Source organism: Lissotriton helveticus, chromosome 7 (genome assembly GCF_964261635.1).
Source record: "Lissotriton helveticus chromosome 7, aLisHel1.1, whole genome shotgun sequence".
NCBI lineage: Eukaryota > Metazoa > Chordata > Amphibia > Caudata > Salamandridae > Lissotriton > Lissotriton helveticus.
Window position 1 is genome coordinate 848,631,150 of NC_136068.1, and position 25,325 is coordinate 848,656,474.

Genomic DNA, 25,325 nt, shown 5'->3' on the forward strand with positions numbered 1-25,325 from the left:
GGTGGCTGAAGAGCGGCCGTAACTCGGAGGAGAGTTACGGCGGAGCGTGTGAGTACCAGTTCCCTTCTTGCGCACATTAGGTGCACTGTGTACATATCAGTAAAACCCCTCCCCTTGTATAATTGTTCCCGCTATCCTAGGCACGTCACCTGTAGGCACTAGGCATCTTGTAAATACACACTTGACACTGTATAAAGAGCACCCCTCTCCCCACCACCCTGTGCACGTCTTCTTTACTTCCCCTTCCTCGACTCTTACCCATACCCTCCTCTGCCCGTACCTGACCCCAGCACTCCCCTTTCCTTTCCTCACACTACCGGGTAACGGTGATGGGATCGGATCTTTAGTCCAAGTGTGACTAACGGCTCCCTTTCTCTCTTATTGCCCTCCGAGGTGTTCTCCGACCCTACCGAGGCAGCTACACCCAAGACCCGGACACCCGTCGGACCTTCGTCAGAACAGGACGACTAAAGAAGAAGAACACCTTTTCCTGAGTGTTGAACCTGAACTCTCCTCTTGTCCCCGTAACCCGCTGTATAATAACGTAATAAAACACTATCGCCCACTATATCCGGCCTCCTCGCCTGACTTACCAGTCCGCCGACCGCCCACGGTCACAGGCAGCCATTCACCTTTAGTGACCAATGAGTTTGGTCACGGGTGATCTCTCTATGACTTGTGTTCTTTGCAGGCAGCCAATCCTACATGAGCACATCTTTCTGTGATTGACATCACCATTGCGCATCCATCTTCTTCACTGTCACTGGATAATGACACGAAAGAGACTTTGGAAGATGAGTTTGATGACGACTGGCTTTGTTTAGCCTTCACTTGCTTGAATTGATGTTGCCGTTTTGCCTTCTGGGCTTGGCTAGAATGCTTCTGGCACCCATTTTCTCTCATATTGTGACGCACTCAGTTTCTCTTTCGCTTTGGAGACAGTTATGAAATGGTTCTCTTTCCCACAGCCTTTGCATATCTGTCCAATGGCAGGATTTTACCTTTGTGTGGAAATGAGAATCCATTTTCTTCTGAGACATCATCTTATGAGCCTCCAATTTGTGCTTTTGCTTACTTTTCATTATCAACACTGATTTATTCTGGGATTTTCCAGCTTCCATATCAGCAGCCTGTCGATCTGCACATTTCTCAGCTCCCGCAGCCATGAGTACCTTTTCTAGACTGAATGTCTCTCTCAGCATGCATCATCTGAACGAATCAGAGAGGCAACTATCGACGACTCTGAGATGCATGGCTTCTTCATCATTGAAAATACTGAACTTGCAGTGCTTGATGAGGGTATCAAGTCTTTCGACAAACCCATCCATCATTTCACCAGCTTGCCTGGTTGAAAATGTACCTTTCATTGTCGACATTCGGCATCAGATTGAACTTGGCTTCCAACGTTTCTTCGATTTGACGGTACGATATATCATCAGCTTGAGCTATTTTCTTTATCACTTCATGACCTGCAAGGTTCTTCAAATATTTGACAATCTTGTTGTCATCTACTTCTTCTAGAGGATCGATGAAGTCATTGAACAATTTGATCCATGCAGTCCATCTGGAGCCACTATTCTGCTTCTTGGCGGTTTCGAATGGCAGTTTCAAAAACACAGCAGCAACATAACTCGTGTTGGGACTTACTCAGAGTATATGCTGTCCTGACAACGGTTGCTACTCACTTGGACCTGCACTTTCTGTCAGCATCAGCTGTGTGCTTACATCTGGGTCGTCGCTCCCAGGTTGATGTTATACAGTGCCATCTTCTTTCTTAATGGTGAGTAACAGTTTTGTCCCTTGCACATGTTCATCACCGCTCACATTTTTGAGCATCGTACATGGTTGTCGTTGCTCCATCATCTCCACATTTTGGGCTTTCATGCACCTGGTTGTCGCTGCCTTTAGCTCTTCTTCATATCTGGCTGTTGCTGCCTTTTGAGTTTCTGCTTTACATGGACAATGGTTCTGTGTTACACTGTGGCGCAATAGCTCTTCTCTGTAGGGCCTTCACCTTCTTTGAGGGCCTTGAGCGGCACTTTGACTCCACATCTGCCAACCGTGGATTGCTTCTTGGAGCTCGCGTGGCACACATGAGCAGATTGCAGGACCCCGGCAAACTCTCAGGGAGAGCCGTTTCTTCGTGGCACGTATCCCCTATTCATCAACAGTTGCGCGTCCTCCCCAGCTCTGGAGCACACACATAGCTGTTACACACGCCTTTATTCTACGGCATGCAACCTTTAACTGAACGCACTGCATCATAAACATTATTGACCACACCCAGACACACCCACATACCTCCAAACTGATTACGTAACTTTGTAAGGAATCTGCTGATGACCACAAGGGCCCTATTGCACATGATCACAGTACACTACAATAGCCATTTGGCATGCCTGTGTCTGTTGCATACAATACAAGGTTAAACAGAACAGAACAGATGAAGGCCAGGCAGACTCAGTGGGGTTAGGAGGGGTGTTGAAGGAGTGCAATCTGAGATGCACCACTCAGGAGGTGTTCGTAAATGAATTCGAAAAGAGGAAACAACCCTACTGCCATGGAGGTGGCCTCATTTGCAATGTCTCATCCAGGTTCTCTAGTTTGGCCATCTACAATTAAGATTTACACACCCTGATGGGAAGCACATTTTATCTGTGCCCTTCTGGTATGTTATTATTTACAAACATTTTGTTATCACGGTTTTAAAATAGAATTTTATTTACCAGCAGTAAGACCACACTCAAAAATAATCAATGTGTAATTATTTTGACCACATTTGGTGTCTTTTGTATCGTCCCTCAGAAATATCAGGACAAATCAGCTCATTGTAGCTAAATAAAACTAAACATTCTTAACTATTATGTGGTAGTGATAAGAGCTGCACTGGGGATGCTTTCTCCGTCAATCGGCGTCCAATCGTTCCCGACTTCACAGCCATCAAACTAAAACAGTTTTCAGTTTCTTGCCAAACATTATGACTCTAATTTGACATATATATGCTTGGATGTGCAAATCAGACGACAGATTTCTGTGCTGAAATAGGTGCTGGATTAATCATTTCGTTCATTTTACAATTGTTATCAAAATTACCATTGCATATATTTTCCTATGCTAACTAAACATTTCCTAAATTAGACTGCACAGCTCCCTTTTCTGTGCCATTGTGTGCTCTTTGTTCTTTGGGATGTCAGCCAGAGCCTTCTGTTGGCGAACTAGAACCCAACAGAGCAAATGAAGCACCCAAGGGACGATTACCCAGCACATAGTGTAGCACTAAATAACCATTGGACGTCACACTTATAAAGCTCTGAAAATAAAATGGAAATGGCAGCAGGGTCTCCAATAAAAAGTAATAGCATTATGAGTGGGGCAATATTTGTTTTCTTAATTAAAATCTACGAAGCAAAGCAGGGAGGAATATTCGGTGAAGTTCCAGTAGGGGCAGAGCAAAGTCTAAACCAACAAGGAGAGCTAAAATAAAATGTTGTGAAAAATCCTGGAATAAAATTGCAATCTTACAGAAGGAATCATGTTGATAGAGAAAGAGCTAGGGGTGTACATAAGTTGAACAATTTGCTTTCACGTAACACTGACATTTTTTGTTAGATCACACAAAATTATGCAAAATTACGTGAAATAAAAATCCTTCGTGTAGCGATATACGTTAGTATGAAATAGAACCTAGCTTCAATTTTTGACGAGAGGGTGCGTTTCGCGGAAAACAATACTGTGTAAAACAAATGATATAATCTCATGTCCTGATTGACTATCAGCCAGATTCATGAAGGAAAAATCGGCTCGCAAAGGGCCCGATTCTGCGAAATCTGGCCCTTTGCGAGTGCTTTTTTTGCATTTGGGATTCATCATCCCAAATGCCAAAATCGCAAAATCTGAAATCGCTAAATTGCGAAGAATTGCATTTAAGGAATCTCTATGATTCCTTAAATGCAATTCATGAACCATTTTAGAATTGCGAATCCACAAAATGTTTGGCCGCTGTTTACCGCGAAGTCTGACTTCGTGGTAAATAGCGAAAACTTAGAAAAATGCACTTTAGTGCATTTTTTTAAGTTGGATGTGACACAAACACACATGTCCTTTGGACATGTGAGTGCGCAACACCAGTGTAACTCCCCATTTCAGGGGTGCTACAGGGTGTCCTTTGGACACCCTGGCACCCTTGAAATCGCTTCCTTATTTGCGATTCGCTAATTGCTAATCGCAAATAAGGAATGACTCCCCATTCATTCCTATGGGCCTATTTCTACATCGTCCTTATTTGCGATTTGCTTGTAGAAATCGCTATAAATTTTGCGATTTCTACATGCATCCCGTTTTGCAAGTCTTTAATAGCGATTCCTTAATAATCGCTATAAAGGACTTGCAAAAGAGGAGCATGATGAATCTGGGGGTAAGTTCCGTGCTCCTGCGCCGCAAATGGCAGCGTAATCACACGACGTGGTGTAGCAATGCAATTCCAGGAATTTCAAATCAAAAGCGTAAAACAAAATTCCTTACTTACGTAACTTACATTTTGCCTTGGCCTAGCTAGAGATATAGTCTGAAAAAGCAAAAAGAATTTGAACCACATAAAATGTCAGCCTAAACAAAATAGCATAACTATGTTTATGAGAAGTTGAACATAAGTTTAAAATAATAATTAAGAAGAAATGATGTAATATAAAGCGGCAGAATGTTTAATTTTAAAATCTGCAAATGATTAGAAAATATCTATAACAATATGAGCAAATAATAACTTCAAGAAAAACCCCACTAAAAGCTCAAGACTGAAAGGTGAGCATTTGGCCAGTGAGTAAGAAAAATATAGTCTCACTTTTCTCTGATTGAGCTGTCAAACCTCTTTAGAGTACAATGTAAATATGTGCATTTTATGGCAAACTTTAGACAGCTGGGAAAACGACATATAAATAAGAAATGGAATAATGTGTGACAGTGAAACAGCCCTATGTATATTTGATAGCAACTGAAAATGTTAGGATTTAGAAATGCGAAGCAATCTGAACCTATGAAAGAAACTAAAGCTGGCGTGCAACTTTTTGACAAAAAAAACTTAGAAAATCTTAAAGAAGTCGCCTTATCAATTTTTTTTATTTTTCATTTTTATTTTACGGAGTTTTATATAGCGCAAACTTGTCCCGAAGGTATCAGAGCGCTTTACCTAGAACCAGTTGCGTTACATGAGGACACATTCATTTTTTGTTAGGCACGGGGAGATTAAGTGACTCGAACCCAGTTCCCCAGATTCGAGGACGACCGTCATAGCCGTTAGGCAAACACCCTTTCCCCAATCAATGGAGGTGAGTACAAGAAGATATTTTTGCAGTGAGGAGCTCTCCTGCACCTTTGGTTTCCCGTAGCTCCCCTTTTGTGACGACTGAGAGAGAACTTGTGCAACCTCATTTACTTAGGACGAGCCACTCTGCAATGAAAAAATGGAAGGATGAAGCACATGTGCATGGTTAATTAAGCTACCCATGGGAGCAGAGGGGCATATGTAGTGTTTATCTTAATGAATCAGAATTCCTCTTATTTAGATTGAAGCAGATCCCGAAGTGAAATATACAAGGAAGAATAAAAACAGGATTTTACAACAAAAGACATAATACTTAAAGGTTTCACAGGTGTTTTCAACAAAAAAACAATGGATATTCGACAAATACACGGACAGTTGTAAGTCTCAGATCAATCCGTTCCCAAATCTAAATTATTCAAATGCAAAAAAAGCGCAAAAATTGTTTTAAGTATGTTTTAAAATGTGTTTGTTGTACAAACATAACGATTTAATTTTCTGAATTAGAAACAGTGGACGTCTATGTTCACTACAATTGGAATGGTATTATTCCTTGAAAAGAAATAAAAGCAGTTATGCTATTGTTAAAAAAAACGTAAAAATATTACAATGACCCACGAGGTCATATATACCAGAAGGAAATTAACAGTTCTCATTTTCCATTATACAGTGCCACTTATAAACTTCACACGTGCCTTTCACCTTGGTTCCGATTTATAGTGAACCAACAAATAAGAGCTGATAAATCATACCTACCAGTTCAACAAAATGGAATAAACGCAGTTTCAGAACACAAGAAACATTACCAAGTGAAAACCCAGAAAACACTAGTGACAGTCAGTTATGTGTAGAAACATATTGCATTGTATCAATATGTACTGGATCCAAAATTGGACGCGGACATGGTATTCGTCCAAATCAGGATTCCAGGCAACAGTTTGTTCAAGTAAGCAAAGTCAAGCGCACACAACCCAAGTTACTTCCTAGGTAAGGTTTTGTATCAATCAATGAAAGGATAAGATCAAACTCCAATGTTGTTATCTTATTCGGTATTTATTTTGTCCGGTGTGAGTATTTGTTTCACAAAGAACCAGCCGACACGTGTTTCATCAATAACGGGGTAGACCCGTGACTCTTCAGGGCTGTCGAAGTAAGGCTGAAGGCAGTATCATCGGAACGGTGATAATTCCAACCCGGTCCTAATCGGTGTGAATAGTAACAGACGCGAAAGAGAGTGCTTCCAAAGCATCAAGGAAATATAATAGGGGTAGAAAGGTCCGCCGCCGGATGCGCGGTCGGTCCACACAGGCAAGCCAATCTGCTTGCCGTTGTTCGTAGGCTTTTTGCCGTTTCGAGCGGATGGGATGTATTCCGTGGGTTCTCTGGGTTTGTGAGTGCTTGACTTTGCTTACATATATACAGAAGGTGGAGCTCTACTCCCCCTTCCTTTCTCAGAGACCAGGGTTATCTCTGACCAAGAAGCACCAACCACCTAAACCTTACAATTACCCTCTAACCACTACCTGTAGAGCGCCATCATATTTCTGAACACTCCCATAACCCTTCGCTGAACTTTGTAGTTTGTTCAAGTAGCCCTCAGTAAATTGGTTTACAAACAGGCAAATGCTCTGCTCAAGTCAATTCCCTTTCTTTGTATGCAAAATTCCCCTTAAACGAGAAAATACTTACTCGCCAGGATAAACTGACCCAATTCAACCTGCATTGTTGCATGCAATAAATAGGATGTTCATCGATAAAAAGTATTTTAGTGTTTGGATCCCATTAAAATGATTGACAGATGGTACACCATAAGTGTAGCGTCTTCCTAGCCTGGGTCAGTGCTCCAATGACCACGCCACCACGTAGCTTAGTATTACACATCTTTATTCTGCTGCGTATAAGTGCAAACTCAACATTCTAAAACAAGCTTTCTTGGCATTACGCTCTGACACCTACGTCACAGCTCTACAGAGTCCGTTAGGAGCAAAAAGAGTACCAATAAAATATCGCAAGATACTACATCTCCCCCTCTGTTAAATAAAAAATTACACATTTTTACAAATCAACAAATATATATTTATGCAATCACATTTCTTCAATCAACCTTCATGGCGCTTTAATTATTCGGCCTGATCTGGTTACTGGAGGCTGGGAGCTGTCATCTTCACTGTCAGAGATCTTCGAAGATGGTGAAGAAGTAACAGCAGTCACTGGGTTCTCAGGCTCAGTCTTTCTTTCACGATCTTGATCAGAAGACCAATGAATCAAATGCCGAAAGTGAGAAGAGTCTCTGTTAACATACTTTCCAGGGCGCTAGGCAGTCACTATATGTCCTTAAGGTGGACACAACATGGAGAGGTGCAGAATCATATTAAGCATCAGATTTTCTTCTTTGCAGTTGGTGAGCGATCACTACATCTCCTGTTTTAAACGTAATATTCTCTTGCATGTTGCCTCTTGTCAGCATAGGCTTGCATTTCTTCTTTATTAACCAAGTCATTCATTCGAGTTGTATTATTACCTCCTTCTCTCAATCAGTCAATCAGATAATTGTAAGCGTGCTTCTTACCCATGAGGGTCTCAAGGCGCCGGGGGGTGGGAGGGGGGGTCCGCAGATCTGTTTATCTCTTCTCTCTGTTGGTCCATTGAGGTAACTTGGATATCATTGCTCTCCCGAAAATCAAAGTTGCAGGACTTTCGCCCGTGGTCGAGAGAGGTGCTGCACGATAGGCTCGTAGGGTGGAATTCAACATAGTTTGCAAATTGAGCCTCTCAAGAGTTGAACGCTGTACTGTTTTCTTTAGCGTACTCACAACGCGCTCAACAAGTCCATCGGCCAGTGGCCACAAAGGTGTACTCTTCTGATGCTTTTCATTCAGATGCTCCAGAAAATCCTTGAATTATCTAGTGTTGAACGGCGGACCATTATCAGACTTCAAAATAGCTAGAACGCCCCATATTACAAAAATGACTCAATCATGAGTTGCGTATAAGAGATACTCTTTAATGGAAATCAAAAGTACTCATCCCCAATTACCATCAAATGTGTCGAGTGGACCAAAGAAATCGATGGCTATTCTCTCCCATGCATGCTTTAGGAGTTCTTAATATGCAAAGGAGGGGGCCCCTGGATATGATGTAGGGCAGACCAGCAGGGGAAACACAATATCCATATATTTTGCTCTCATCATTTTATTTTCATATATATTTTTGTTGAAAATATACTTGTATAAGTATATTTTCAACAAAAATATATATGAAAATAAAATGATGTATTTTTGTATTCTGTGTCTGAACTCTCAGTGAATGGCCCCTATCTAAAAGTGAGCTCAGAGTTGTGTTCATTGAACAAAATATATGGACTCTATAAGAGCCTTTAATTTAAATATATAGGGCAGCTCTCCGTTTCTTGATATTGGATATTGTGCTTTAGGAGTTCTGACATGGTGAGAGTATGTTGAGCAATGTTCGTAGACAGGCAGTTACATAGATAACATGCCTTGAGCTACATTTCAATCCCCTTATTTAAATATGGAAACCAGAGTTGATCTCCGAGAGCTCTCTTGGGGGTAACAATACCACAATGTCCTTCGTGAACCACTTTATTTATTTTCTGTCTAACATTCTCCGGAATTAGGATTCTCGACCCTCGCAGTATAACTCTTTTCTGAGTTACAGACAGTTAATCTTTAACGTTTTAGTATTTTTGGTATTCACCATCACTGGTGAGAGGTCGAGGATGTCAGTTCCATGACTGATGTGCAATATTAACTTTCAACTTCAGCATGTCACTATCATGGCTAATGACAGAGATGATCTGGGCTAACGATATAGCAGCAGGCGTGTTTGACTTTACAATTAAATTAATGTAGGTTTCAGTCTTCTTGGATGGAATACCTAGACCTTGTATAGGCACTCTGGAAAAGTAGTCAGAGGGGTTTTAATCCATCCCTAGACGATGCTCAATGTGTAATCATACTCTTTTAATCCGTGCCTCCCCCATTCAATGAGAGGAAGCATCTTGGCTTTTGGATTGCCAAAGAGAGTCAATAAAGCTTGATGATCAGTTACAAGAGAAAAAGGCTTTCAATACAGGAATACATGGAAATATTCACAAGTCGATACCACTGCAAAACTTAGGGCAGTCTATTTGGGACAAACTTCTACAGGCGTAGATCACAATATGCCTTTGAGCATGGGAGGGTCTGCTGCGCAGTGCCAGCATAACCCCTAACCCAGAGGTGCTAGCGTAAACAACAACCTCTATATGAAGCTTAGGATTGAAATAGGCCATTTCAGTAGCAGTTTCAATGGCTTGTTTGAAACATCTCTCCCATTCATGTGACCACTTGAATACAACATTTTGCTTCGTTAACTCTAGTAAGGAAACACGGTTACAAAGTCTCATATGTATCTTGAACATTAATTGGCCATGCCAAGTAATGAATGCATCATAGAAACATATTGACAGCGCTTGTACTTTAGCAGGATCAGGTGTCCTGCCTCCATCAGAAAAGATATGGCCAAAGAATTTTAACGTGGTCTCGTGGAACTCACACTTGTCTGCATTCAACGTCAAGCCTGCATCAGTCAATACGCAACATACTTGGGTGAGCTCTTTATAATGTTCCTTTTGTGTAGCTCCAAAAATCAATATGTCATCGTTATAGTTTCATTTTTTCCCACCCAGATGTATGACAAATTGAATGACGCCTTGGAAAGGTTCTGCAGCCGACATGTGTAGAAAAGGTTGTAATATACCTGCAATATTTATTGAATTCCTACTGATGATAACCTTTATTTAAATTAAGGTTAGAGAAAATCTTTGCAACATTTAATTGAATTATCATATCAGCAATATGTGGACCTGAATGTCGTTCTTGTTCAACTGCCTTGTTTGCTTGGCGCATATCAACACATCTGCGTACGGCTCCTTCGGTGTCCTTTTTGGGCACTACCACTTTGGGAGGAACTCATGGCGTTGGACCAGTTGAATGCTCAATTACTGTTATGCTTACGCATTAATTAATTCAAGTTCTTTTTCAACAGCTTCTTATAAATGAAAAGCAACTTGTCTATGTCTCTGAGCAACAGGACAGACATCATTAATGTGCATCTTTACTTTCATAGTATTTTGCTTTCCCAAACCATGAAACAATTAAGCAAACTGACTTATTATTTCAATGTGAGCATTCAGGTTGCAATAGATAGAATCATATAATCAGCGGTACTGAAACTGAGCAGACAGGCACTAGCTGCTGTACCTTGGAGCACATAGATGTGCGCTTACACCTTAGTTTTCTTGTGTTTCAATGTCACAGTGAGCACGAGATCCAAGTCTGGGCATACCCTTCCCACTTAGGGCGACAAAAACAACAAATCATGAGTGGCTGGGTCCAAACTGGGGTGATATGGCAAGCAAAATAATGATGGATTAAATCCAGATCTGTGACTGGGGCTGAGAGTTTGAAAAGTTTCAACACTCCGTCCACCATTTTATTTTATGATATTGCTATGTGCACCCTAAGTATCTAAAGGTATATCCAAATGGGGGTCCGTTGCTTGCTGCTCCACTGGATTCAAACTAGCCTGGCTGATGAGTGGTGATACCCCAAAACCGGTCCCAGGATGCTTGTTTCTGGTCCAGGGAGGACCTGGCCCGGCAGTTCGGGGTGGACCATTCCCATGAGGAGCAGGGTCAAGACTGATTTGCATATGGCTGGCTCCCAACTATGGTGACGTGGTGAGCAATATAATGATGGATTAAACCCAGATCTGTGACTGGGGTGAATGTTTGATTTGTTCAGCATTCTAGTCATCATTTTTGCCTGCATTTACAGTAGCTTTTCCCCCCCAGAAGCCAACAAATGCTCTGGTAGGATTACCGGCTATCACATCAGCAGGCTGTATACCACTATGATCCCCAAGTACTTAAAAAATTTGCAGCCAAAAGTTTCGTTCATGTGTTTCAATTGGGCTAAAAATCAGTGAGAATAGGTCAGTCAGCAGAAAGAGAATTTGTTTTTATCCTATTGACCGTCGGTGTTGAAGACTTTGCAAATTTCTCTAATTTTGCCAACTCCGGCAACAGCCCAGCTTAAAAGCCCCACGTATGAAGCAGAATGTCAACATATAAATAGATTACCTGATTGGTCCTGCATGTCTAGATCATGTTGTCCTCCGTCTCAGAGCAGATGGTTAGCCAAAGGCTCCATGGCAAAGGTAAACAATAGTAGGGACAACAGACACCCTTGTCTGGTACCCGATGCACTGCACAGGGCTCCAACACTACTGTTCCCAGCTTAACTCAATCTGTGTGGTTTGAGTATAACACTCGGATCCATGTGAGAATCTCTTCTTCAAAGTGCATCTTTCAAAGGACACTACACAAGTACCGTCAATTAAGCAAGTCCAGGTCTATGTAGGTTACATCTACGTGCATGTGGTTGGCCAGTATGCATATGCCATCCAGCACATGGAATGGTCTATTAATGTTTGGTGAGGTGTTTCTCCCTAGGACAAACCTGCTCTGGTCTCTGTGTAATAAATGTGGAAGTATTTTCTGTATCCTGTTTAATAATATTACCTTTGCCTGTATGTTACAATCTAAATTCAACATCGGCAATGGTCGATATAATGCACGGGGGTCAGAGGGTTTAGGTCAGCTTTCATTAACACTTGGATTATCGCCTCGCAGGTCCTGGGAGAAGTGTACCTCTCTCTTGGGCTATGTTATACATGGTTAATAAGTGTTTTGACAGTAGGCTCGGGTATATCATATAGAGTTAAAGCAGTTGACAGACTGTCGCTTCCAGGAGTTTTCCCAGGTCCCAGATGCTTACCAGTCAAGTTAATCTCATCTAGTTAGATCAATATTCCAATATAGGCTTTTGCTCTAGTGTCCACATGTGCATATTAACAGATTGGATAAATACATGAAGAAACAAGTTGTCTGTCCTCGTTACAATGTCATCTCAGGTCTCTATTTGGCTTCAAGAAAAACGAATACTCCCTTGAACTCACTTAAAGACAAATGAGCAGAAGATGAGGGGGCAAGCATCAAGGAAAGAGATTGGGTGCTGGATGGGTCCCAAAGGTCTGTAGGAAATAAGTTTAAATTGATCCATTTTTACTTCATTCACAGGGCATATCTCGTGCCAGGTGAGATCAATAAATTCTTCTCACATGCCAAGGATACATGCCCCAGAAGGTGTAATGTGAGGGCAGAGATGTTCCACATTGTTTGGCAATGCTCATATCTTACTGATACTGGGCAGACGTTATTGCCTCTCTTAATGACAACACACATCGCAATATAGTACTGTCCCCTAGGAAAGTGTCTGCTGAGACTGAATCCATACCCGGGTAGAAATAAACTTGCATCCAAATTCATTGATCTGGCTGTGATCCTTGTACAACGACAAATTACTCCTAAATGTGAAAGAGGAGGAGTTCGCAGTTGGAAAGGTGGAAGAGGGAGCTTATCAGATGGGATGAATATGAAAGCATCACCTTCTTTAGGGAAGCTAAAAAAGACAGTCTCCCCTGAAAATGCAGAGGCATGGGAGGGATTACTGGAGGCAATGAGGGCTGATGAGATCAGTAACTCCCCACCCAATAGTTGTCTGCAAACATAAAATGGTTGCAATAAGCAAGAGTGTTTGAGTTATGTGTAGATATCTCCCGTCATAGTATACAAAATAACAGGAGTAAACCACTAAGTGACTACCCCATAATCCCTGGACACCTCAATCATGGACATACTTGAGACCCCCAGTGCAGATCTGTTACACTTGAATCAATGAGTATTTAATGCAGTACACCATGTTGGACATGGGGAGGGGGTAGTACAGTTTTTTTTAGCTTACACTATGTCTAATTCTGGTTGTCAATAAGGATAATACTTGCATAAACAACTTACTAACATTTTATGCAACAAAATCTGGTCAACAAAACCTGAACTATTTCGTACCACTCTGTTACGTCAGTACTCATGAATGATCCCAATACGCCATTACTACCATCTTCATGTATGTTTTGTCTATAGCGCTAGTATGTACGATATTTTCTATGCATATCAAAATAAAAAATGTATTTTAAGAAAGAAAATAAAGTTGTCTGCCCTCGCTGGCTAGCTGTATAATTGTTTTTGTTATTAGGCAATTAGCTAATTTATGTCTATCTTCGAATACAAAAGAGGTGTGACCTTCTGGGTGCCCCAAAGCTGTTATGGCAGTATATTGTGTGGGCTAGTCAGGCCAGCAATCATCCTAACCTATCGCTCTCTGAGAGCCTCTGGGCCAGATAGTTTCTATAGAGTCCTTGCTTGTTGTGCAGGACACAAAGTCGCTCTTAGCTATAAACCACTCTCTACAAATGTGTGTTCAATATCCAATTCTTCAGAAGAGAACTGTGTATATACAAATTAATTAAATTAATCTGTTTCTAACTATAGTTTATGTAAGCAAACCACGGTATTTCAGTCTTTAATGGATACATTGATAACCGAAGATATACAAACATGTGAACATGCAATCAGCTTGATGCAAAATATTTCTCTTTGACTTAATTTCTGAGTACATTTTTAAAAATCTATACAAAAGGAAGGTAGATGAATGTTGAAGCTAAAACAGAATAAGAGTCCTCTTGACAGAACCTTACATTCTGGAATTTAAAGAATCCAATTGTTTTCTTTAACCTTTGGGACATCCATAGACTTGCTGAGAAGGGGACTCTGTTAATGGAAATGTCGTGCTGCCTTGTGAACACTGTATTTAAGCACATCCCTCCTTGCCACAAGTCATCTCGACTGATGGTAGACCACTACAAAATGATTTATATTATTTGCTGTTCCTCACGAGCATCACTTAAAGCTAAATGGGGCCAGAACACTGGCTCCTCCAATAGTGTGTACACCCTGCTGATTCTTCCCATTTGTCTACAAACTGGGTTTGATCTGCTATCAATGACTTTAAATTCTGGAGACAGTATGCACCTTTAGCTATGAATTCTGTTATTTTTAGGAATACCCAGTGAAGGTAGACTGCAAGCACCAGCCTTTAATGCCAAGATGACTGTATTGTATTTGTAATTGTAACACAAAGGATAGACAGGACATCCTCTCAGTCTGGAAACTTGTGACTGAAATGTGTTCCTTTTTTAAAAAGGAACTTATTGTTCAAATGTTTCGGTTTAATTTATAGTTGTTTTATTGATTTCCAGGGAATATATCAAATATATTTAAAATGCAAATGTCTTCTCCCTGTTATGTCAGGCCCTTTCTTGGTTTAGAGTGCTCCCCCACCACCAGGATTGCCCTTTGGGGTTGCCTGTGCCACTTTACAAATCATCTTTAGTCCAAATAAAACCTTGTTCAGTAATAATTTTTTCTATTTCATGAATTTACGTTACTGTATTTAAAAAATATGGTCAGTACACAAATAAGACAGTATTTCGTTTAAGAAAACAAAACTATCTTACATGCCGTAATCAATACAATAATTAAATATCATTGCAAATAATGTTTCAGACAAAGATGTTTAAACACACTAAAAGGAGAAATCAAGTTTACATTGTGAATGTCCTAGAATGACTGGCACTACCATCACTATCAGAAACAAACTAGTGAACACAAAAGGAAAAGGAAGGACACAAAATAGAATCAACCCCACAACAAATGTCTGTTTTTTTACTAATATTTGCATAATTAAATCTCACAACCTGAATAAGTACTATTTTAAATACTAAATATAATCTGTAGTTTTTGCTTTCTGTGCCTGTCTTGCCCAAATCACAACAAGAAGCTTATAACCTGCTGAATTATGTGAAGGTCTAACTTCTCAAGAACAATCACTCTCCCGCCTACCACAACCTACTGAAGCAAAACAGAAGCCTCTCCTAGATGTGTTCAAGAAAAGAAAAAAACAAAATAAACCTAAAGTAAAAACACGATTGTTAAATTATAGAGTACCAGAAGGACAGGATGCTGGCACGAACACTATTAAAAGGAAAAGACGCAGTACCTGAATCAACGTTGGGCAATAAGGAATATAGGGTTAGATGGTAGAGCCATAGAGTAAGCCAACAAAGTCAATAGATGTCAAGGAGGTACATGACCTGCAAATAACACAATTTCCTCAAGTTTTCTATTATACTAGATGTGGGATTTCTGAAAATTGTATACTTTGAGGGATAAATGGATGAATCATTGTGGTAAATGTTTTCATACCATAGGTGTTCATCCTCATCAGCAAATGACTAGAAAAACATGACTGTATTCTCAACATAAACATAGGAATAGATAAAACTATAAAACATTGATAGTCTAGTAAAATTATAACACTCCACAGGATGTGTTAAGGCATGCTAGAGAGAGAAACATGGCCAAAGTAGTAGATGTTCACACAAGAAAAGGATATCCAACTGAAAGATCATTGAGAAACTGGAGCGTCCTTGAAATCACTGGCTCACATCGTCCCCAGTATTTAAGGTTTGTAACACTAGAAAAAGAAAAAAGAATAATAACAACACTAATCCACCATACCGACAACAAGATCAACAGAATGGAAAAGACTTGTTTTTGTAAGGTTTGCAGACTCACAACATTACTGTTTTATAAACACCAACGATACATTGAAAAATCAGGTTAAACAAATGTTTATTATGCAAATAAAAAGGGGTTCCCCTGCTAACGAATCTAGTTCCTACAGCAGGGATAATCTACTCAAGTGCTAAATAATCTTGGGTAACTCTTCTTTCATAACAAATACAATACAACATAACAACATAAAGGGCACATCATACAATGGCCAAAGGGACAAGTGTGTAAATGTCAAATTTTGATACATTTATTATGCAAACGTTTAATTTAGAGAATATACCATGAAAATTAATGAATATCTCATATTTCTTCTAAAACACAATTTCAACATCACAAATTATTGTTATACAAATCCTATAGTCTCTCATTCCCTCCCATCCATCCTCGACGCACAACAACACACCAACACGCAATTCTTTTTGATGACAAAGCTCATGTTAAAATCATGATAAATGCATACGAGATGCAATGTATGAAAAAAATCCAGCAGTATTTCTCAAGAAAAATATCTAATTTATTAGCCACTGTTTTGTAATTTTTTTTATTAATAATGTATTGTTCTTATTTTTTTTTTTAAAGAAATACTGGTGGATATTTTTCATACATTGCATCGTGGTGAGGGTGAAGAGGTATTAGCCCAAGCTCAGACCAGCAGCAGATTTAAAAAGTTGGTAAATGACAGTTTGGCCGGCATTCCAAGAAGGGCTCCCAGGATTCTACAAGCTGATTGGTAACTGGCAGCGAAAGCGACAAACTGCACATTCACCCCGTTCACTGACTGACTGGCATTTACCTGAGGAAAAAAATACAAAAGTAATTTCTCCAAACAAAAACAGCAATAGGAAGAAATCAGAAAATAATGTTGATTAAAGTGAAAAATGTTGATTGAAAACACAGTTGTGTTCTAGGTCCTACTCAACCGGTTGGAAACCTGAACTGCAGTAACACTATTTTTCCAGTGCTCATTAAGTCGGCCTTGGACACACAATGTAAAAGGAGCATCCACCCATTCCTGTGCAATATTTAACTGCTTTTTTATGAATTCTCATTTTTGAAAAATGATTTCTGGGGCTAAAGGGAAAACAACAATTTTAGAAGTGAAAGAAAATCTGGACATAAGAAAGTGGGTGTTTTTAGAGGTTTGACCTCACAGTCTGGATTTATTCTATGGTTATGAATGTATTATAAGGTTACGAAACTGAGACAGAGCCCCAGCTGGATAAGTGAAGATTACTCCTAGGCTTCCAATTCATGGGAAATATTATTTTCTTTACAAAATAATCCTTATGATCTAAAGTGAACTGTGTTGGTCAATATCTTTCTTCTTTCGGAGGGCATAAACGACAGTAAGAGCAGAAATGTTTAAAGTGAGAAATAATCCAACTACTTATTGCATGCCTGACAACAGCAAGCACAAATGAATAGAGGATGGACCCACGGGAATTTGGATGGGTGAGAAGCCAGGCTGTGTCGAAGAAGATTCGTAACCACAGTGATGAAGAACAACGGAGAGTAATAGGGGCATCATTATCCCCCCGTCTGTCTTCCTAATCACAGGTCATACTATGATGAAATACCAAACATACCTGGCCGCGTCCCAATATAGAAAACATTAACCATAGGGCTGAACTTGCCGCAAAATGTGTAGAAAAATGTTATGTTAGGTTATAATGCATTTGTAGCGCAAACAGAGATACTCAGGAGTGTCCTGACGCGGGAAACCAACGTGAAAACAGAGAATCTGAGATTAGTACACTTAGTTAAATAGTAAAGTCTTTAAGCTGCTTCGTGAACAACCTGATATCGTGAATGTTCCGTAATTCCAAAGGAAGAGAATTCCAAGCTTCCGCTGCCTTAACGGATAAAGAGCTGCTCCCCAATCGAGTGCGGCAGAAACGAGGGACCACTGCTGGCCGCTGCCCAGCAGAGCGCAGATGTCTGCGAGGGACATAGAAGGCGAATCGTCTCCCAAGGTAGATTGGCCCTGTTCCGTGCAGAGTTCCATGAGCCAGAGTGAGGGCCTTGAACTGGACTCGTCGGACCACGGGGAGCCAGTGAAGGTTCCGCAAATGCTGTTTCACACTCTATATTCCTGGAATTCCCAGCAGAACCCTGGCTGCCACATTCTGTATTGTCTGGAGTTTTTTTAACTGGTAGCCAGGCAGGCCAATGTTCAAAGCATTGGCATAGTCAATGTGCGACATGATAAGAGCACGGATCACCATTTCCTTGGCTGGCCTGGGTAACAGAGGAAGAAACTTTCTAAGAGATTTCAGCGTACCAAAGAAAACCCCAGCAAGTTTTTTTAGCTGCATAGAGAACCTAAGGTCCTCAATGAACCAAACCCCCAAGTTCTTGACAGGATTACCAGCTGAGTTGGGCTGAGGATAGTCTGAGGGCCACAGAGCCTCTCTGAAGAGCGGGGGGAAAGGATCCATACAAGAGGACCTCAGACTTGTCCTCATTGCATTTAAGCTGCGCCAATGCAAGCCATTTGAAGACGACATAAAGACAATTCTTAGCTTTAGTTGGGAACAGGTCGTTTTCCCTCCAGGTGAAAAGGAGCTGGGTATTATCCATCTGTGCAATGATCTTCGCTCCCAACTCTGCTAAGAAAATCAAGGGAGTAATATAAATATTAAAAAGCAGGGGGCTCAAAGTAGATTCTTGTGGGACTCCCATGGACACCCTTCTGGGGGCCGAAGAGAATGGTAGCAACCAAACCTATTGGGTCTGATCCTCTAGAAAGGATATGATCCAATTCCAAGCACATCCAACTACGCCAATGTTTGAGAGACGACAGAGTAGTTGATGGTGTGGCACAGTATCAAAGGCGGCAGAGAGGTCTAGTAAGACCAGAGCCGCTCTGCCGCCTTAGTGCAGGCAGTCCCTTATTGCCTAAGACATCTCAACAAGAGCCGTTTCTGTGCTATAGGACACCCTGAATCCTGATTGAGGAGGATGGAGGGCGCCAGATGACTCAACAAAGGTGGACAGCTGTCTGAAGACTGCTTTCGCGCACACCTTTGTTACGTCCAGAAGAAGAGAGATTGGTCGGTAGCTGGCAAGTATCCCAGGGTCTAGAGAGGGCTTTTTCAGTAACAGTAGTAATTTAGCCTGCTTCCATTCTGGTGGAACAGTGGCGGACAGGAGGGACAGGTTAGGGATGGTATTCACCTCCAGATTAACTACCTCTGCAGCCCCTCCTAGCAGCCTAGTCTGGCAAGGATCAGTGGGAAAGCCTGATTTCAGCGATTTAAGAATGGACAGTGAGTCTGGCAGGGCAATGGGAGAGAACAGAAGAAACAGGAATGTTCGAGAGGAGGGACTCAGCCCAACCAGGGAGACTATTCCCTAAGCTGTCCTGGATCACCTGAATGTTATCAATGAAAAAGCATGATAACTTCTCACAGCATTCCACAGAAGCAGGTAAGACAGTGCGCTCGGCTTTAGGTGTTAAGAAACTCTGTGCAATGGCACAAATGTCCTTAGAGTTGTTTTTTGACATGGCAAAGCTGCTTTTAACCTCCCTTATAGCAGCATAGTAGTCTCTCTGAGCCTTTCTTAGTGCTGTTTTAGCCAGGGGGCAGTATACCTGTCTCCAGCTGCGCTCTAATTTTTTGCAGAACTGTTTTAGTTCCTTAAGCTTGCTGGAGTACCAGTGTTTAGAAGTGGCGTCTCTTGCTCGTCTGTTAGAGAGGGGCGGGGATAAAGATTCAATTGCCTAAGAAATCCAATTAGTGAGGCTCTCTAATGCTCCATCTAAATCAGTAGCAGCGATAGGACGTGTGTCTAACAGAGCCCTGCAGAAGGCAAAGGTATCTATTCTTTGTGACGGTCTGTCTTGAGGGGAGTCCTTAGAGAAGAAAGGCTTAGTAATGGTCCAGGAGAACTGGATCAAAAAGTGGTCTGACCAAGACACTTAAAGTGGTTCCCTGGTGGATAAAGAAAAATTTGAACAGACCGGGTCTAAAGTATGCCCCCCACTATGAGACTGAGAGCTAATCCATTGGGTGAGTTGCGCCAAATTAAGAGAATCATTCAGTTCCCTGCTGTTACTGGCCTGTGCGCAACCCAGATGGATATTAATATCACCCAGGAGTAAAAGGTTTGAGAAGCGCAAAGCCCTAGGGACAATTACAGCAGAGAAATGTGCAGCACAGAAATATGCCTGCTCTGACACAGGCACAGGGAATTCGTCTTCAGGGTATGTGTCAAACACATCGGTATTCTACAGGACAATGAGGAGGCATTTCTGTCTTCCTCAACTACTTTATAGACCTTTTTATGTGCTGTCTTGAGATAAAATCAGTTGTAGGCGTCAGGACCAACTTTAATGGAGAAGGGCTGATTCTGGTGTTAAAGAAGGTGGATTGAAGATCGGCAAAGTGAAAACCGACTTGGGCATTCTAATATTAAGGAGCTAGTGATGCCAAGGCTGCAATGGAGTCAACCTGTTAGAGTGGTACCTATGGGACCAGTAGTGACTCTGGGAAAGGTATAAGAGGGGCTCTGGGAAAAGATCAACAGGAGATGTAAACTCACCTGAGGAATGGCCAGTAATACTTTTACCTTGGAAGAGAAAACCAACCACTCCTGAGGGGAGACAACCTTTACTATGCGGGAGTTTCACCGCGGTAGGTTTACAACGCGGGCTTTACAACGAAAGTTGTTTCAACGACTTGTGCTGGATGGCGCTGTAAGCTAAGGAATAGTACGATTTACTATTCCAACACCTTCCCTACTGTACGTAGGCTGGTGTTGGAATAGTATATCATACTATCCATAAGTCCAGCACCCTCCAGCGCAAGTCGTTGAAACGACTTTCGTTGTAAGGCCTGCGTTGTAACATACCGCAAGCAACATGATCGCGTAGTATCATCATACATTCTTCCTGAGACCCAATACTTCTCTTTTTATTCCTCTGCAAGAAAGAACAGCGCTGTTTGTGGCATTTCGTATGAAGTTGTTTTGTGGAACAGCTTCTGAAAGTTAATCAAGATTTAGAAGGGATCCTCAACTCCTCTTCACACACAGTGTGGTCAGTTTGTCTTTGATTAACAGATATCCTACGGATGCATTCATAAGCAGAAGTCACATGAATAACCAAGACAGCATAAGTCTGCAACAGACAACTGCCTCTGGAAGCCCGAAAACTTGAGGAGAGACATGTATCACGATACGCAGTTCAGACTGGACTATTCCCATGGGGAGCAGGGTCAAAACTAATTTGCATTGGGCTGGGTCCAAAGTGGAGTGTCATGGTGAGCAGAAAAACGATAGATTTAACCCAGATCTGTGACTGGGGGTGAATGTTTGACATTTTTTAGCATTCCGTTCATCTTTTTGTGTTGCTATAGTTTTTCTAAGTGGGCAGGGTATGCCCACACGTGGGTCCCGTGCCCACTGTGCCACTGGATTCAAGCTAGCCTGGCTGATAAGGAGTGATACCAAGAAGTCAGTCCCAGAATGCTTGTTTTCCGGTCCAGGGAGGACCTAGCTTGGCAGTTCGGGCTGGACTGTTCCCATGGGGCACATGGTCAAGACTGATTTGCATATGGCTGGGTCCAAACTGGGGTGGCATGGTGAGCATAAAAACAACGGATTTAACCCTGATCTGTGACTGGGGTGAATGTTTGACATTGTTCTGCATTTCATCCATCTTCTTTTTTTTATTTAAATGTTTGTGTTGTTAAAGGCTTTAGATTCCGCATATTGTGAGGTGTGGGAAAAAATAGGAACCCACACCTGTAGCTCCTGTGGCCTCTGACATAGACTATCAGCACTGGTGACATGCAATGGCTGAAATTATTTCTGAATCCAGTCTAGCACATTAGAAGAATGCTCATCCAACGAATCTGCAGTAGTGAGTAGTCAATACATGTGGCATGTTCCCAACCCAGGAGTTTTCTTGAGCTTTGATTTCACCCAAGATGGACTGACAGAGTAACCCATGCCTTTGCTGCATATGACTGGCCATCTGACCAGACAGAGATTTGTGGGTACACGAGAAATGCAAGCATAACTGACCCGTTACAACCTTTATTCGTGTCACATAAGAAAGGATGATTTGACACCTCATACCTGCGTCTGTTATGCGGAAACGGGAAGAACTACAGTGTGATCTGGCTTAGTCCTGTATTTCTGGCAAATGCTGCAATGTGCATGATCTCTTCAATAACAGGATGCATGTGCTAGGTAGCGATGCAGGACATTTCAAACATTCGAAATTCACTTTTCTTAAGAGTTCACCTATGGAGTAGAATATCTGTGTCCAGAACTTGCAGTGTTGGCGGCTTCCAGCAAAGAGAGAATTTGGCATTCATGATCTTGTATAACAACTCGTGATACCTGGAACTTAATGCCACATCAGCTCCCCAGTGGCTTGCAGCATTCTCCAAAACAGCATAAAAAACACACCGCTGTCAGCAGCAGCAGCAAGGAAAATCAGTTTCCCAACAAAAGAACTGTTTAGTGAATTTATTCAGGATGCAGCACTGTGTGCTTTGGAAGCAGGCAGGGCTGGCCTGATATTCACCAATGTGTGAGTGAGACAGGCGCTTTGACGTCAGCGACTAGGCTCCTAATTTCGACTTGGACTGTCCTGCCATCCTACAAGTATCTGCTCCGCCCATCGTCAGTGGCTGCCACGGGTGACCCCCATAGATCTGCGCATAGCTCAGGCAGGCCTCCTGATGTGAGTCTCACATGTATTAGGGAATCATATTATGTGATTCAAACTTCCAGCCATGTCCCCAAGCACATGTGTGCACTGTACAATGGTCGCCATTAAGCACAAACATTCACACCAGCAAAGCAACAGACCAGTCATGTTCGGCTCAACAAAGCCCTTGGCTGCTTAAGACGTCCCAAAAAATTCATTTGAATGGAGAGGGCTTTTTATATAAATGAAATATTGCTTAAAATCGTCAAGAACGCGTGCTCCTGCTCCTTTCAGTAGGACTGCCAGCTCTACCAGGCGGCTCTGGAGAGACAGGTACATCTTTAGTGCACTAAAAGCGAAGACATACCTTAAAGACAGCAGATGCTAAATTGCAGCCTGTAAGAAAACAATTATGGCCAAAGAACTCTGGGCATAAACCTTTAAATCATATTTTCTGTCAGCAGCGCAGAGTGCATCCGTGGATTGATGGAAACGCGCTGTCTGTAGGATAACAGAAGGCTCCCAGGACTCGCATAGCTCACCGCCGTTTTAGCGGATTCGCTTCATCTCCACAACCTTCATGGCTTTTATTTTCCCATTAATTACACGAAGAGAGCGTCTCCTGCGCAAAATGAACGGGAAAAGACGTACTTCGTTGACGGAAATCCGTCCTCTCCTTTCAATGCTGGTCTCCCAGAGTGCACATATACATCTGTTGCACATTCACCAACTAGCGGCGCATTCCAATTAGCTCCGCGCAGGGAGGGGGCGGCGGTAAAATGGCGGAAATCGAGTGCTTTGTTTCAGCTCTTGAACAGTTGAGTTGTTCGGTGAACGTTATATGGAAAAGGACGCTCTTGGTGGCTGAACTAAACAGAGCATACAGTAAATCCAGCTACTTGTGTCCTGTTCTTCAACACATGGCTAAATGGCCAGGGTACCAGCATCCTTTTCTTCGCGCTATGGAGGCACACAAGCCTTCACATGGGCTTGCTGCTTCACTGGCCAGTTAAAGGCCGCAGTTTGTCAGGCGTCACCTGGAGTGTGTGCTACCACAGCGTCCAGGGAGAATCTATGCTCCTGCTGTGTTCAATCACAGTAGAATGTTGGCCAATATGCCCAAATGAACAGGGTTTTGCTGCATGATTTGTGTAGGGCTCCAAGGTAGGCTGAGCTAGGGGGGGGGAATAATACAAGCCATCCCTGGAAGAGTTGCAAATCGTGTGTCCAGCCAGATGGCACCTGTTCCTGCTGTTGTGTCGCAGATGGCACTTGCTGTTAGCCTGGAGCGTGTGTGCCCCAGAGCATTTACCCATACACGCAAACCGGGAGTGGCAAGCCTGGCCCTCCAAGAACAAAAAGAGGAAATATTCAGCTTTTGTATCGGGATACTGAGCAGTGGCGTAAAGCACAAGTTACTACTTGTGTAATGATATATCTGTAAGAGACATTAGTTAGTGATAGATCCCTTACCTTAGAATGTCCCCTGGCGTCAGACTGGATCAGGAAAATTTTGCTTAGCAGTACCCCTGCGCGCCAGTAGGTGGCGTCCTGCGGCACCGCGACCGTCGTATACGCCGAGATGACGTCACGGAGACTACTTAGCAGGGGTGTAACACAGGCCCACGCAGCCCCCGCGGTGAGTGGTGGCCCCTAGCTCCGAGGGGCCCCCTCGGCACTGCACTCCTGGCCAGAGAGCTCCTGATTGAGCCCGGAGGGGGCCCCCTCTAAGGACCGTGCAGGGAGGCCCCCTCACTTTTCATTATGCCAGTGCTACTTAGGCACCACAGATGTGCGCTGGCGTCAGTTCTATACATGACTTTCCGCACCAGGAACGCAGAGCCATGCAAGATACTGACCACTGGTGCATTGAAAACTAGGGCCCTAAAAGGGATGACCTTAAACCTAGTAATCAGTTCGCAGGACGGGGAGGATGGGTGGGGCAGTAAGGAATCGATCACTAACTAATGTCTATGACAGATATATCGTTACACAAGTAGTAACTTGTGCATCTGAAAGAGACACGTTAGTGATAGATTCCTTACCTTAGAATAGATACCCCAGCAATACCAACCCCGGTGGTGGGTCTGCGAATAAGAGTGCACCAGAAAGTCACGGAGAACAGAATAGCCAAAGAAGCCGTCTCTCCGGACTTGACTGTCAAGGCAGTAATGCTTGATAAACGTGTGCAGCGAGGCCCACGTAGCTGCCTGACAAATGTCCTGCAAGGGAACGCCGCGTCCCAAGGCAGTAGTGGCTGCCGTTGCCCTGGTGGAATGGGCACGCAGCCCCACAGGAGGCTCCTTCTTAGCCAACGAGTAACAGGCCTTGATGCAGAGAACGACCCACCGAGAGATGGTTCGTTTGTGCACAGCCCGACCTTTTTTGACGCCCACGTAGCCAACAAAGAGCTGGCCATCCACCCGGGACTGTTGCGTGCGCTTCAGATAGAAAGAGAGCGCACGTTTTGGGTCCAGACAGTTTAGCCTCTCTTGCTCTTTTTAAGGATGCGGACGCGGAAATAAGGTGGGCAAAGTGATGGTCTGCCCGATGTGGAAGGGTGTGACAACCTTTGGAAAGAAAGAAGGACGTGTCCTCAGAACCACCTTGTCCGGATAAACAGAAAGGAAAGGAGGTTTAGTAGAAAGAGCCTAGAGCTCACTCACTCTTCTGGCAGAAGTGATAGCTACCAGGAAAGCCATCTTGAGAGTGAGAAGATGCAAAGGCCAGTTATGAAAGGGCTCGAA

The 25,325-nt window shown here is 42.5% G+C and overlaps 1 protein-coding gene across 2 annotated transcripts in view; it reads right to left on the bottom strand.

Annotated features, from left to right (window-relative positions):
- The window catches only part of RANBP17 (RAN binding protein 17), a 1,522,743-nt gene that overhangs the window by 573,566 nt on the left and 923,852 nt on the right, over positions 1-25,325 (bottom strand). Inside the window, exon 16 of one of the 2 annotated variants that reach the window (XM_078653359.1) lies at positions 15,733-15,813. In XM_078653359.1, coding sequence (XP_078509485.1) covers positions 15,733-15,813 — 81 coding nt within the window. Of the gene's footprint in view, positions 1-15,728; positions 15,814-25,325 lie in introns of both variants that reach the window. The other variant, XM_078653358.1, reaches the window with a different exon arrangement.